General features: G+C 34.8%; 1 protein-coding gene across 1 annotated transcript in view; it reads right to left on the bottom strand.

Annotated features, from left to right (window-relative positions):
* Positions 1 to 15,484, bottom strand: part of LOC307051000 (ankyrin repeat domain-containing protein 26-like) — a 94,710-nt gene that overhangs the window by 43,886 nt on the left and 35,340 nt on the right. Inside the window, exons 8-13 of the mRNA XM_079701314.1 lie at positions 12,560 to 12,642; positions 8,437 to 8,588; positions 6,456 to 6,489; positions 6,032 to 6,173; positions 2,549 to 2,762; positions 512 to 692 (exon numbers count right to left, since the gene is read on the bottom strand). Of these exons, the coding sequence (XP_079557440.1) occupies positions 512 to 692; positions 2,549 to 2,762; positions 6,032 to 6,173; positions 6,456 to 6,489; positions 8,437 to 8,588; positions 12,560 to 12,642 (806 nt within the window). The remainder of the gene's footprint in view (positions 1 to 511; positions 693 to 2,548; positions 2,763 to 6,031; positions 6,174 to 6,455; positions 6,490 to 8,436; positions 8,589 to 12,559; positions 12,643 to 15,484) is intronic.

Here is a 15,484-nt window from a genome sequence, read left to right as displayed (position 1 = left end):
GCCTTTTAAAATAAACACAAGGATATTTATCCCACATGAATAACTTAAGATTTTAATTTAAATGACTGCTAAACTTATCACAGAGCAAAAATACAGGGAGATATAGTATTGTGAAAGAAAATCTTTTTACAAAGCATTTAACTAGTTCCATCGCAGTCTCAAGGCAATTTACCCTGTATTTTAACACAGAAAAGCCAAAATTAACACATGGATTGGAATTAAGAATATTACTTTCGAATGGACCAAAAATGCCAATCATTATGTTAATCATTAAGCTCAATTTACCTTCCATTCCTCCATTCAGAAAACATACACAGAGCATGTATTAGAAGCTAAGAATGGCAAGAAATTAATAATTTAAGCTATAAATGTCATAGTTCATATTTAGGATGAGATAACACTTTTTATTTGTTTTAAACCTAAATAATATATATTAAATCAAAGAGATATTACAAATAATACTGAGGAAATACTGTTGGAAATTTGAAATTTTCACCAAAGATTAACTTACCTGAATCAGATTATTTCTCACAGTCCTCAGTTCCATGTCTAGTGCTCTGAGAGTGAGTTCAAGTTGTTGTTTCATTTCAACTTCTTTACTGTATTGCTCTTTTCTTCTTAACTGCTCCCTAATTTTTTCATATAACCTGTCAGCATTTCTTCTCTTCTTTTTTTCTTGTTTTAGGGTGAATCTGCAGTTAAATATGCTTACCTTAAAATGTGTTTTGTTGGAAAATAAAAAGTTCATTTTATGATCTGGATCTTCACCTGCTGATTTAGTATCCTAATGAAATTTCTGTTCTCCAGTTTTTTTTTCCTTTCTAGGCCTCATATTTTTAATTCCTCACTTCAATCTCTTCATAAAGATATATGTACTTGAAAGGTAGCAATGAAAAAACATTCTGCCACTTAAGTAAGTTTTAGTCAAGAGTAACTCTGGTGAATAGTGTAGGAAAGAAATTTTGAAATTATTCAGTGAAGTTAGGCCGAAAATTACCCTGTTTTCCACACTGTCATAATTACTCCTCCTTTAGGACAGATAATTTAGTTACTAGTTAAAAAGAGAAGCTGTTGTTTAGAAACAAGTTTATAAGTTCACTAGAAATAAAATTTCAACTTCATAAAATACTACAGGTACCCCTAAATGACTTACAGTGCCAGATAAAATCTGCAGATGCCTTTTACAGAACATATATCTTCAGACACTGTAATCCAAGACTAGGCTAGGGAGTCTAATATCTGTTGCCCCACACTTTTTATGTTTCTTCTTTTGTAACATTTTCAACTTGTTGATTATTATCTATTTAATAAATAATTTTAAATCCCATAAGGCAGAATCCATATTAATTAATTAAACAGAGAGTATTTTGTGCTTTCAGCACAAACCTGTGAACTAATTTTATCTCTGTATGAAAGAGACATTGAATAAACTAATCAGTAATCACCTTCCATTTTTACCTTTTATTTCATCCACGCATATGTTAAGAATAAAACTACATAAATGTTTTTAAAAATTTTGTCTTGAGAAAAATGGCCATTTCATACTTCTGTGGGTGGGAGTGTAAAGAAATATAAACTTTCTGGAGAACAATTTAGAAACATGGATCAAAGACCTTTTTAAAAAGTTCTCATACTTTAACCAAATAACACAATATTAAAGAAATTATTCAAAATAAATAATCAGAAATGTAGAAATGAATTTATAGAAGAGACATTCCTTGTAGCATTAAATATAATACAGAAAAATGAAAAATAACTGAAATTCAATTTGCTAAAAAAAAATAATGACCATAATTCAAAAAGACACAAGCACCCCAATGTTCATTGAAGCACTATTTACAATAGCCAGGTCATGGAAGCAATGTGAATGCCCATCAACAGACGAATGGATAAAGAAGATGTGGCACATATTTACAATGGGATATTACTCAGCCATAAAAAGGAACGAAATTGGGTCACTTGTTGAGACGTGGTTGGATCTAGGGACTGTCATACAGAGTGAAGTAAGTCAGAAAGAGAAAAACAAATACGCATATTAACGCATATATGTGGAATCTAGAAAAATGGTACAGGTAAACTGGTTTGCAAGGCAGAAATAGAGACACAGATGTAGAGAACAAATGTATAGACACCAAGGGGGGAAAGCAGGGGGGTGGGATGAACTTGGAGCTTGGGATTGACATGTATACACTAATATATATAAAATGGATAACTAATAAGAACCTGCTGTATAAAAAAATAAAATTAAAAAAGATATTACAAAAAAAATGAGCCTTCGTATGGAGGACTTCTGTATGGCCATGAAAATGATGATTTGGAAATATATACATTAAATTATTAGTAGAAGTATCCACTGTTAAGAACTTGCTGTATTATTTCCAAGAATTTCATACTCCACAATACTAATGAAGTTTTCTCCCCTGTAAAATCCCAGCAGGTATGTTAGCAAGTATAAAACTTCCCGTAGTATTAAAGTAAATACACATCTGTAGTATTACAGTAAATAAAAACAGTTCAAATATTTCTTGAAAACTAAGATGTTCAATACCTCAAGCTGCAGAGCTCTTGTTCCCACTCCACTTTTTGATGCTCTAACTGTGATTTCATTTCTTTTGTTTCTGATAGCTCCTTTGGTAGCCCAGTAACCTTATTTTCCATTTTTTTATTTTTTTCTGTAAGTAGTTCACAGTAATATTTTTTAAGTTCTATTAATCTTTCATATGAAAGAACTGCATCCTGAATTTTCAATAAGCTAACAGAATCTGCATTAGGAAGAAAACAAAGATAGAAATGAAATATATGAGTAATTTTTATGTATAAAGCACTGCACATTTTCACCTTCACTCATCCATACATTGAGCAAATACATTTTTTTTTTTTTGGCCATGCCGCACAGCATGTGGGACCTTAATTCCCTGACCAGGAATTCAAGTGGCTAAATATACAATGCTCCAAAGAGGTGGAGGAAAGAAACAGAAAAAAATATATTTGAAGAAAAGAATGGCCAACAATTTTCTAAACTTAATGAAAACTACAATCCCACAGATCCAGGAGGATCTGGCAAGGAGAGAAGAAGTGGCAGTAAACTATTTTGTAATATTCTTATCCTATATATGATGTGGTACAATATTACTTGAAGGTGGACTGTGAGAACCCTAAGTAAAATACTGTAAACCCTAAAGTAACCACTAAAATAGTGAAACAAAAGAGTTACAGTTAATAAACCAAAAAAACAAAAAAGAAATAAAACTACATCATAAAAATTACTTGATTAATCTAAAAGATGGCAGAAAAAGAAAAGGGGAACAAAGAACAGATGGGATAAACAGAAATCAAACAGCATAATGACAGATTCATACCTACTGTATCAATAATCACATTAGTGAAAATGGTCTGAAAACCTCAATTAAAAAGCAGATTGTCAGGGACTTCACTGGTGGCGCAGTGGTCAGGAATCCACCTGTCAATGCAGGAGACACAGGTTTGAGCCCTGGTCCTCCCACACGTCATGGAGCAACTAAACCCATGTGCCACAATGACTGAGCCCACATGCCACAATTACTGAAGACCGTGGGCCTACAGCCTGTGCTCCACAGCAAGAGAAGCCACCGCAATGAGAAGCCTGTGCACCACAACGAAGAGTAGCCTCCACTCGCTGTAACTAGAGAAAGCCTGTGCGCAGCAATGAAGACCCAACAAAGCCAAAAATCAACAAATAAATAAATTAATTAATTTTTAAGAAAAAGCAGATTGTCAGACTGCATCAAAAAGCAAGACACAACTGTATGCCACCTATAAGAAATGCACTTTAAACATACAGACATAAATTTGTAATAAGGTTAGAAATAAGATATAACACACTAACATGTGACAAAACAAAGCTAAGCTAGACTGGCTATATTAATACCAAACAAAGTAGACTTCAGAGCAAAAAACATTATCAGCAATAAACAAGGTCATTTCATAATGATAAGAGTGTCAATTAATAACAAGCATAACAACCCTAAACGTTTATGCGCCTAGTAACTTCAAAATATATAAAGCAAAACTTGAGAGAACTGCAAAGAAAAATAGACAAATCCACAATTACAATCTGAGATTTCAATACCCCTCAATGAATAAGTGATAGAAAGAGCAGGCGGAAAATCATCAAGGATACTGTAGACTTGAACACCACCATTCTTTTCAAGTAGCCATGGAACACTTACCAAAAGAAGACTATATTCTGGGTTATAAAATAAAGGAGTAAGTCAAAAGGATTTAAGTCATACAAAGTATGTTCTCTGACCACAAAGCAATCAAACTGGAAATCAAGAACAAAAATATTTCTGGAAAATACTCCAATATTCAAAAACTAAATAACACACATCTAAATAATCCTTGGATTAAAGAGGTAATGAAAAGAGGAATTACAAAGTATTTTGAACTGAATAAAAATGAAAACATAATATATTACAATTTGTGGAATGCTGCTTACTTGCATGAAAATTTATAGCACTGAATGTCTATATTAGAAAAGAAGGTCTCAAATCAATGACCTTGGCTTCCAACATAAAAATCCAGAAAAAGAATAAATTAGGGGACTTCCCTCATGGTTCAGTGGTTAAGGATCTGCCTTCCAATCCAGGGGACATGGGTTCGATCCCTGGTCGGGGGACTAAAACCCCACATACTATGGGGCAACTAAGCCCGCCCGCTGCAACTACTGAACATGCAAGCCACAACTAGAGAGCCGGAATGCCGCAACTACAGAGCCCACACACGCTGGAGCCCACACCCCATTTGGAGTGTCACAAATACTGAGCCCACAACCACAACTAGAGAGAGAAGCCCACGCAGTGCAACAAAAGATCCCACGTGCTGCAACAAAGACCTAACGCAGCCAAAAATAAAATAAATAAATAAATATTTTTTAAAAAAAGAGCAAAGTAAACCCAAAGCAAGCAGAAGAAAGGAAATAAAAAACATCAAAGAAAAATCAATGAGAAAAAACAAAACAAACAAAACAAAAAAGACATGGAAAATCAATGAGGGACTCCCTGGTGGCACAATGGTTAAGAATCCACCTCCCAATGCAAGGGACACGGGTTGATCCCTGGTCCAGGAAGATGCCACATACCGCAGAGCAACTAAGCCTGTGTGCCAAAACTACTGAGCCTGCATTCTACCATCCGCAAGCCACAACTACTGAGCCCGCATGCCACAACTACTGAAGCCCATGTACCTAGAACCCATGCTCCACCACAAGAGAAGCCACAGCAATGAGAAGCCCGCACACTGAATGAAGAGTAGCCCCCGCTTGCCGCAACTAGAGAAAGCCTGAGCACAGCAACGAAGACCCAACAGAGCCAAAAATAAATAAATAAATAAATAATTTTTTAAAAAACCAGTGAAACCAAATATGTTCAGAAGATGAATAAAAGTGATAAACCTCTAGCCAGGCTGATAATGAAAAAAAAAAAGAGAGAGAAGGCACAAATTACCAATTTCACAGAAATGAGTAATGAGAAATTACTACAGATATTAAAAGACTGACAGAGTAATATTATGAACATTATGTAAATAAATTTGACAACTCAGATGAAGTGGGTAAATTCCTTGAAAGAGGGAAAATACCAAAGCTCAATCAAGAAAGAACAAATAGGGCTTCCCTGGTGGCGCAAGGGTTGAGAGTCCACCTGCCGATGCAGGGGACACGGGTTCGTGCCCGGGTCCAGGAAGATCCCACATGCCATGGAACGGCTGGGCCCATGAGCCATGGCCGCCGAGCCTGCGTGTTGGAGCCTGTGCTCTGCAATGGGAGAGGCCACAGCAGTGAGAGGCCCGTGTACCACAAAAAAAAAAAAAAAAAAGAAAGAACAAATAAACTAAATAGCCCTATATCTAAAAAAGAAACTAAAGTCCTACTTAAAGACCTTCCCACAAAGAAAATTCCAGGCCCAAATGGCTACACTGGTGAATTCTACCAAATATTACAACAGTATACACAAAAATATACATATAAATATACATATTTATACCATGGTCCTACCTTTACACTCCATGCCAAGATGTTCTATTAGCAACATGAAATTCTTATGATTAGAGTAAAGCATCTGGCAATCCTTAAAAGCTGTTTCAGATGACTGAGTTAAGTCATCAAGGTCATCCATAGAATTAATTTGCTCCTTGACCTACAAATAAAAAATACTATTTCACAATGTCCCCAAAATACTTATAAAATATACTAAGTGTACAGAGGTGATAAATGTCTCTTTATTAAAGAAAAACACAGATACTTCTTAAAAGAACAGATTTTTATCAAAGGGATAATTTTATCAACAGTGATTCTAAATAATTTTTTCAAAGTAAATGTTTCTACAACAAAGGAAGATTTTCTATTTTTCCTCTATACCTTTCACAAAGTAATTTTTTACTACAGGATAATATTTTGTATAATTCGTTTTTTACTCTACCTTGTTCTTTTCATTAGATGTTTCCTTTGTAGCCCTGAAAAAACAAACGATTCTTTTCAGGCAAATATTAAATACTTAAAATACAAAGAATACCTAAACCTATTGTTTTTTACATAAAATCATTGCATTGGTAATTAATTTTCTATAAAATAGATTAAAAAATAAATAGAAAGAGTAACATTAAAGGACAAAGAAAATACACCATAATAATATTAACAAAGCATTAAATTAGATTAAGCTGACAATCAAAGGAAAAACATAATGTTACTTGCATTATTTGATAGGAAGAAATATACAAGGGTTTTTACTTTTTTACTTTGAAACACCCACATGTTGGGGTCATGTCAGCATCAGGGCTGAAAAATAGGTACCTCATAGTATCCCTCCACCACCAGCAACAATTTGGCATCTATCTACAGACAAAAGTGGCTTTGTGGCAGTTACAGGATCCAGCACCATAAACCAAGGGACCTGGGAAGAGTCCTGCCCACCCAAGTGGTAACAGACATACAGACCACAGCCCAGCTGTGGACCCTGTATGGCCCATGAACTGGCTCCAGCCACTCTTAGCAACGTCCAGGGAACGCCTGGAAAACACTGTCTTAGACAATCACCCACAGACGAGAGAGCCTTTGTGGAAATCCAGGTTTCCAGCAGAGAAGTGCCAGCATACCACTGGAACAAAAAAATGCAAGTTGGGATACATTGGAGAGGGCAGTTATTAAAGACTGGAAGAGGTGACTGCTACTTCAAATTCAAAGACAGCAATGCAAAACTTCAAGTAACATTAAAAAAATCAAGAAAACATGACACTACCAAAAGATCACAATAATTTTCCAGTAACAAATCCCAAACACATGGAGATCTGCAATCTACCTGATAGAGAATTCAAAATAGTAGTTTTAAGGAAACTCAGTGAGCTACAAGAAAACACAGAAAGACAACCCAATAAAATCAGGAAAGTAATACACAAACAAGATGAGGAGTTTAACAAAGAGATAGAAATAATAAAAAATAACCAAATGGAAATTTTGGAGCTGAAGAATACAGTGAATGAAAGGAAAAATGCAATAAAGAGCACTGACAGCAGAATGGATCAAACAGAAGAAAGAATCTGTGAGTTAAGAGACAGGAGCTTTGAAATTATCCAATCAGAGGAGAATAAAGAAAAAAAGAATGAAAAAGTGGGAAGAAAGCCTACATGAATCACCATATACCATCAAAGGAAATAATTCATAAATCATTGCAGTTCCAGAAAGAGAAGATAGGGAGAAGGTGGCAGAAGCTTATTTAAAGAAAAAATGGTTGAGAACTTCCTAAACCTGGCGAGAGATTTGGATATCCAAGTTCCTAAAGCTCATAGGTCACCAAACAAACTCAAGTTAAAGAAATCCTCGCCAGGAGACATTATAACAAAACTGTCAAAAATCAAAGACAAAGAGAGAGTCTTAAAAGCAGCAAAAGCAAAGAGGCTTGTAAATTATAAGGGAACCCCCATAAGTCTATCAATGGATTTCAAGAGAGTAGGACGACATATTCAAAGTGCTAAAAGAAAAAACCTGCCAACCAAGAATACTCTATCCAGAAAAGTTGTCTTTCAGAAATGAAGGAGAGATAAAGGCTTTCCCAAACAAAGCAAAGCTGAGGGAGGTCATCACCACTAGACCTGCCTCACAAGAAATGCTGAAAGGAGTCTTCAAGCTGAAATCAAAGGACGCTAATTAGTAACATAAAATATATTTAAAAATACAACACACTGGTAAAGGTAAGTATACAGTCAAATCCAGAATACTCTAATACTGTAGTACGGTGGGGTGTTAACCAATTAACTCTAGTATTAAGGCTAAAGGACAAGAGTATTAGAAATAACTATAACCCTAGTAAAATATAAAATTTGTTAATCATGAACAGTAGCTCAAATGAGAACTTGTTTTATAGGAAAATAACAATTATCTATTGTTAAATACTGACATAGGCTTACCTATCAGAATCTTCATTCTCCATGGTAGGAAACTGTTGGTTATTAGTTTTTCTGCTCTTTCTCTGTTGAATTAATCCACTATCATCAGCATCATATATGTTTTCTGATACTTCCATTTCACTACTTCTGTGCTTCTTCTTTGCTTCTTCAACCTTTAATGAAAGTTTGACACTACATATAATTGTTATTACCTTATTCATTATAAAGACCTTTTCATTGTCATTAATTACTTGACTCAGAGTTTGCCCCGGCTTTAAGCAATAAAAATAGTTTTGTGCTTACTTTAATTTTTTTAATTACAAGTCATTGAAATTTTTGTAAAGTCTGCTTCTTTCTGTTTGAGGAAAAGAAATAAAATTTTAAAAATTTCAAAAAGGGCTTTCTTAATGTGGTGCAGCTATTCACATCCACTCTTCCCTGTCTGATGGCAGAGACAGAGAAATAAAGAGACAAAGACACAAAATTTGTCCTCTTTGGTCTTTACCACCTGGATTTTGCATTAAACAGCCAAATTTAGAGGATGGGACACCTTGGTGCTTCAGTAACAAAAAGGAAACATCCTTCTTTCTGCACTGAAGCTATTCTTCCCCCACTGCCTTTTACAATTCTTTTTTTCATTTGGATCCTGGGAATATCAAAAAAGTGACGGTGTTCACTAAAATATATGAACCAAAGTTTACCAAAAAACAGGAGTAGAGTGAAATTGATGAATTGTTAGTTAGTGTGGAATTCTGGAAAATGAGTAATGCCTCCCAATTTCACATTCAATAACCATGAAATTTTATAGCTAAAGGGTACAGAAGCAATTATCTACTTTAGCCCCACTATTTACCAATAATGGGAATAAAACCAAGAAAGGTTCAATGATTTGTCCAAAGCCCCTAAAGTGGCATTTCCTATCATTTCATGGCACCAAAAGAGATGATACAATTCTGTAACCCTGAATCTGATAAATTACTAAATGAATTCATCAGATTAATCAGATAAGTTAAAAGTGTGACTTTGGCAAAGTAATTTAATGCCTCAGTTGGGGGTAGGGCTCATCTCTTTTTCTTTCAAAGGAGAATATCTACAGATTTGTGTCTACTTTAAAACTCAGTCAATGCACCTCTTACACAAAAGAGCAAACAAACAAATTAAAAAATCTATTACTGGAAGGAAAAAAAAACCCTCATTGCACATCAAAACTCAGTTTTCTCCTTTGGAGATAAATACTGAATTTGTTTGGCTGAGGGTTTATACTACCTAAAAGATAAAATCATACATGTCAAAACTTACCACATTTTATTAAACAACACAAAGTAAAGGTCTGACTCAACAGAAACATCTGAGAGTGGTGACTAAAGAATATGTGGGAGTACATGTATTTGTTATTAAAAATATCTTGAAGTGGCCATGTTGGAATTCTAAGTGCCAAGCGATTGAGTAAAGCAGAGAAGATCACATACACTAAAGCACAATAAAGAGATTAGTTTAGCAGGAATACGTGTTTATGTCCCTTCTTTCAGTCACTGCTTCCTTCCCATACCATAGAGTGTAATTTATATTTAACACCCAATAGATTAAAAAAAAAAAACCCAAACCCAAGCTTATTATATTTCTTAAGCAATTTCCTTTGTGGAAATTCTGGCTCAGAAGGTCACATGGTATGTAGCTAAATTAGTTTCCCAGTTCATATGAAAGACTGACAGAGAGAGACTTAGGTTGATTAAGGAACAAAAGCCAGGAAAATAGTTTCCTATTATTTAGATGGCAGAAGTAATCTATTTCTACACAATTACCTATTTAGCTGACCCCATTTTATTACTAAGTGGAAAATCAGAATGGATCAGATCATTGATAAAGAGAAAGAACAAAGTAGCAGCAAATGAACCTCTATCTCTTTTTGAAGTTGAATTTTCTCTTTTTCCAAAGCCAGGAACTCTACTTGTAACATGCCTATCTCATTCTTAAGCCTTTGCATATCTTGCTGTAATTCCTCATTTAGATACACTTTGGATGTTCTGTTACTATTCAGTGGAGAAGAACTCCCATTTTCTAATTCAGGTTGCATGCTTTTATAGTTATTAGCACTGCAATTATCTGCAAGCAATGGCTTCTGGAACCAGTCTTGTATTGGTTTGGTTTTCTTATAAGTATTTGGAACAGCAGAAATATCACGACTTTTTATTTGAATCATGTGTTTCATCTCATTGGAGCGGGCAAGCCATAAATCAAAAAGTCTTTTGGGATCACTAGACTGAGGTATACATCCGAGTCTAATTAACAATTAGTGGTATTTTGGTTCATATTTTGTAACATTTGTATATCAAACTCTTGGTCTTCTTGCATTTCAAATGTAACTACTGAGTCCCTTACATTTTTATTTTCTGTATCATTATAAAAACTCTCCTCATTTTTGTTAAAAACATGTTCAGTGTCTGGTTTATCACTTTCATAGTCTAATTTATTTTCATTTAAATAAAGCTGTGAAGATGACGGACAAGAATGTCCCCAAGACCCAGAGGTTAAATAAGATGGAAAAACATTTTCAAGACTGGGTTCTTTTTGTTCAGGAAATGCTTGGAATGCTAGAGAGACAGATACTCCAAATGCAACTTTTGCCTCACAGTCAGGTATATTATTTGTCAAATTAGAAGGTATTTCCTTTATGTTTGCTCCTTCTTTAGGGTTATCATGCAGTGGCTCTTCCTCAGGACAAACAGTAATTTTGTATTTTTCAAAAGTTCCACCAAACTTCCACTTTAACTTATTTGTGATGCGTTTGAAGTTATTTTTCCACCCTAATTTGCCTCGTTTGACCCACATTTCCTCATGCTTCTGTACACAAGGAAGTCCTGAACATACAGATATGTCCTCTCTATCACATTCCTTATTCATTTCTGGTTCTTGAGGCATTTTTTGCAGATGCAAAAGCGGAAGATCAATTGGCTTGATTTGATTTTCAGATGTCTTTTCTGTCAGGGTACATGTTTGTAAAATAACTTTATCCTTAAGTAATCAAGTACGGACAAAGAAAAATTAGAAAATAATTAAACTTTAACCATTAAACTTCTTAATCTATGTTTAGCTACTCACAAATCACTGGATTACAACTAAGAAGTGAAAAATAACTTGCCTTAGCCTGAAACAGGAGAAAAACATGAACTCACAAACCCAATTTTGTCACTGTTTGTTTGAACTAAATAATTCATATATGTTAAATCTACCAAAAATGAATTAGGAGATGATTTTTAATGTTACAAAGGCTTCCTTACTTAAAAATATTTGACCTCACCGTACCTTAAAAAGTCCCTATGTGCACGTAAGGATTTTTTTTTAAGGACGAGTAACTGGAGAATAGACAAACCTTAAATTACTAGGAGCCAAAATCAATTAATACCAATCAGAAAGAGGAACAAATTCCTAAATTTTAATGCAAATTATATACTATGATAGTATTATACGTTGATATAATACCTGCTTTCATTCAGTTATATTATATTCTAATATCCACTAATGAATGTGGATAAAACATTGTTTAATATTATTTATTGGTTTCCTACCCTGAAATGAAATAAATTAGAAAGTTATTGTTTGTACCCTAACAACAAAGGTCCAATTCTGGAAGGTCTGCTTCCTTAATAGGCAATTGGGTTGATTGTATGACCCCTTCTCTCCCTGAATGTAGATCTTTAGGTCGATTACATAGAGGTCACAAGACAGAATAAATCTTTAATCTTGGCATTAGTGACTGGCAATTTGAAACTGCAAATTTTGAACAGCTGGGAATGATTTCTCCTTCCATGAATCTAACTCACGGACCATCACTGATATACTGTTCATAATTTCAACTGCTTAATCATACGATTCAGTATTTAATATCAACTTCTTTATCATGTAAGGAAGAAGCAAACAATATTCAGGAAATTTTTTTGCCTCAATTCCAAGGACAAAGTTTAACTATAAATTATAATAGATTCTAACAATATTTTAAGCTTTGTAATTAAAGCACTATAAAAACTAACTATTAAATTATTATCTATCAAATCTAAGAGGTTAATTTTGAAAGGTAATTTCATTTGAACTCTGTTGTTAAAACATAGAAAACAATATTGAGCCAGAAATTTACATTTTTACATACCCGTGAGTGGTTATTTTCACTTCCATCAAGCCTTTCTTGTGCTTCCTCCGATGTTATTTCTAAGTCTAGTTCTGCTGACAAATCTATATGTTTAGTTAAAATTAACTACTTAGAACAGTTAGATAAAAGACATAATCTTTAAAAAAATAGATGTAAAAAATTTTATCAAATGACAATGTAAATTAAGCTTAATCTTTAGCTGAATATTTACTTCTTTAAGAAATACTTCTAATTACCTAAAACTCCAACAAACCATCTGGGAAATACCAGATGTCACCAGGTTACAGGCACACAAACATCTCAAAGATTCATTTACAAATTAATCCACCAAACATCAATGAACAGAACAATCAGAAACCAAACAAAGGGTTTCCCTGGTGGCGCAGTGGTTGAGAGTCCGCCTGCCGATGCAGGGGACACGGGTTCGTGTCCCAGTCCGGGAAGATCCCACATGCCGCAGAGCTGCTGGGCCCGTGAGCCATGGCCGCTAGGCCTGTGCGTCTGGAGCCTGTGCTCCGCAGTGGGAGAGGCCACAACAGTGAGCGGCCAACATACCGCAAAACAAACAAACGAACAAACAAAATATAAAAATACAGGACAAACATAGAAAGTCACAATATACTCTGTTCTCTACTTCATAATAGTACCTATTTAACAACACACCAAGCTTCAACTGCAATGTTATTCATGGTTTCCAAAATTACTGTTACTTTTCATGCTTTTATCAGTTCCTTAATCTGAAATGTTTTCCTCTACTCTTCTGACAAAGTTCTTTTCATCTTTTAAGACTCAGCCTGCTTTGTGAAGTCCTCCTTGATTACAGCTCTCTTTCCCCAAATAGGTATCTCTTTCCTAGTAGCTACCTTAGTACTTTATAGATTTTTCTAGTGTATCTTCATCACCTGAACTGTAAATTATTTCTTCACATCTATCCTCTTTGCTTCTAGACTGTAGAGGACAATCTCTTGAAATCATCTTTGTATAAACAGTCTTTATTTTACTCAATAATTATTTATTGAGTTCCTGCTCAGTACTAAACATGGAGTTTAAAGAAGAATGTAGATGAAAGGTGTCAGGGATGGCTTTTCTAGAGATAATGCCTGAGCTGAGACTTACACAGTGAGGTCAGTCAGATTCAAGGGAATAGAGGGCAGGAAAGGGAGAGAGCATGGAAAGCTGTAGCAAGACAGGCAGAGAAGCATACATAAAACAGGGTGAATATTTGTCTAAAATACAGGGATAGATGAGAGAGCATCACCAGCAGTTCAGAATTCCAGAGCAAAGGACAGACAGAAAGGGCTAGAGAGGGAGAGTCAGGTAGAAGTTAGATTATGAAAGCCTCGTGTCATTCTAAGATGGCTGGACATTAATATGCTTTAAACAGTGGTTCACGATCACTGGTGCATTTGAGATAGATCACTCTAAATGCTGCGGGAGGGATGAATTTGAAGGCCATACAAATAAATAGAGGGAGAAGAATTTGATGGCATTATAATGCAAAAAAAAAAAAAAGATGATGCAGGCCTACACTGAGGGACTGTTTCCAGAAATATTTAGGATATAAAATTACCAGGACCCAGCATAGAATAAATCTTTATTAAATAAATAAATGCACGAATCCTGGGCCCCTCAAGAACTAGACTCTGCTTATTACTTTATAAAAGGTATCAACTGAGAAGAGAAATGATCTGCATGAACTGTTTTAAGTTGCTTGTATTTAGTTTCCAGTTTTCCTGTTTCACATCTTCCTGTGTTGAGGGGGCTCGTGTAGGTGTTTCGTTTGAATTTGTGTTTCTTGGACCTACCAAGCTCATGGAGAAATGAGAGCAAACAAGTCACTTGTATAGATAAAAAAAAAACTTTGAGTTTATAGCTCGTAGTCACTACTCTAGGAGATAACTGAGAATCTTTTGTAAATGTAACATTAATTCCACAGGTAAGGAAAGACAAGAAGATAAAACTATAGGACTGGAAAAAGAAAACAGTGTATGATTTATTACTATAGCCCTGATCATATGACTGATTAAGGGCACTAAATTAATCACTATTTATGTAGAACATATATTAGATGTGGTTAATCAATAGACTGGGCATCCTAGTAGAATTAGAATTGATTTTCCTTACACTATCTTTAAATGATCAGCACTCCTTAAAACCAATATCCCTTGTGAACTATTAATTCATTAAAAATAATAAGTTGATATACTATGTGGACACAGCTAAGAAGGAGGGACTACGTAGCAATCCCCAATGACTCCCATTACTGCTGGGAAAGCCAATTCTAAAATATATAAACTCATAGAAAATACAAGAAATAGTTTAGTATTTGGTTTTGGAGGTGCTTTTTTTGTTACACTGAATATAGCTATAACTAATACTAATGAATTCAGAGCTAAACAAAAATAAAGCTAAGAAACTACATTTTGAGAAGGGAATCTTGAGATGTCTGCCTAGGTTTCCCAACTAGTCCCAAAGTTCTAAATATAATCTTGGACCCACTCTCAGGTGTATGCTAAATACTAGCCTAACGAACCTATTCTCTCTCCTAATTCCCTTTGTTATTTATTATGTTGCTTTGGTCAGAGGAAGAATGCAAACGTCTTGCTAAAAGACGTTTGGCTGCAGGTTGAATAAAAGGAGTAAACACAAAGCAGATTTTGCCACAAAATGATCTTGGAAACATCAGGATTATGGTGAAGCCATGCCGAGGTGGTCTACGGTTGAGTGCTCTGTGCTTATTTATTACATTGTTTGCTTTCTCTGTTTTCTGGCAGTTGTGACTCACACAGGTCACGGAGCGTGTAATCCCCTAACAGAAACAACACTCCGATATTAATCTTTTCTTTATCTGTTAAGGTCATCTGTCCAAATTCTGTGGATGCTGACTGATTTTTGGTCATTGATTGTGACACAAATGGATATTTA

The sequence above is a fragment of the Hyperoodon ampullatus genome (assembly GCF_949752795.1).
Source record: "Hyperoodon ampullatus genome assembly, chromosome: 3".
Classification (NCBI taxonomy): domain Eukaryota; kingdom Metazoa; phylum Chordata; class Mammalia; order Artiodactyla; family Ziphiidae; genus Hyperoodon; species Hyperoodon ampullatus.
This window is presented reverse-complemented; position numbering and strand designations above follow the sequence as displayed.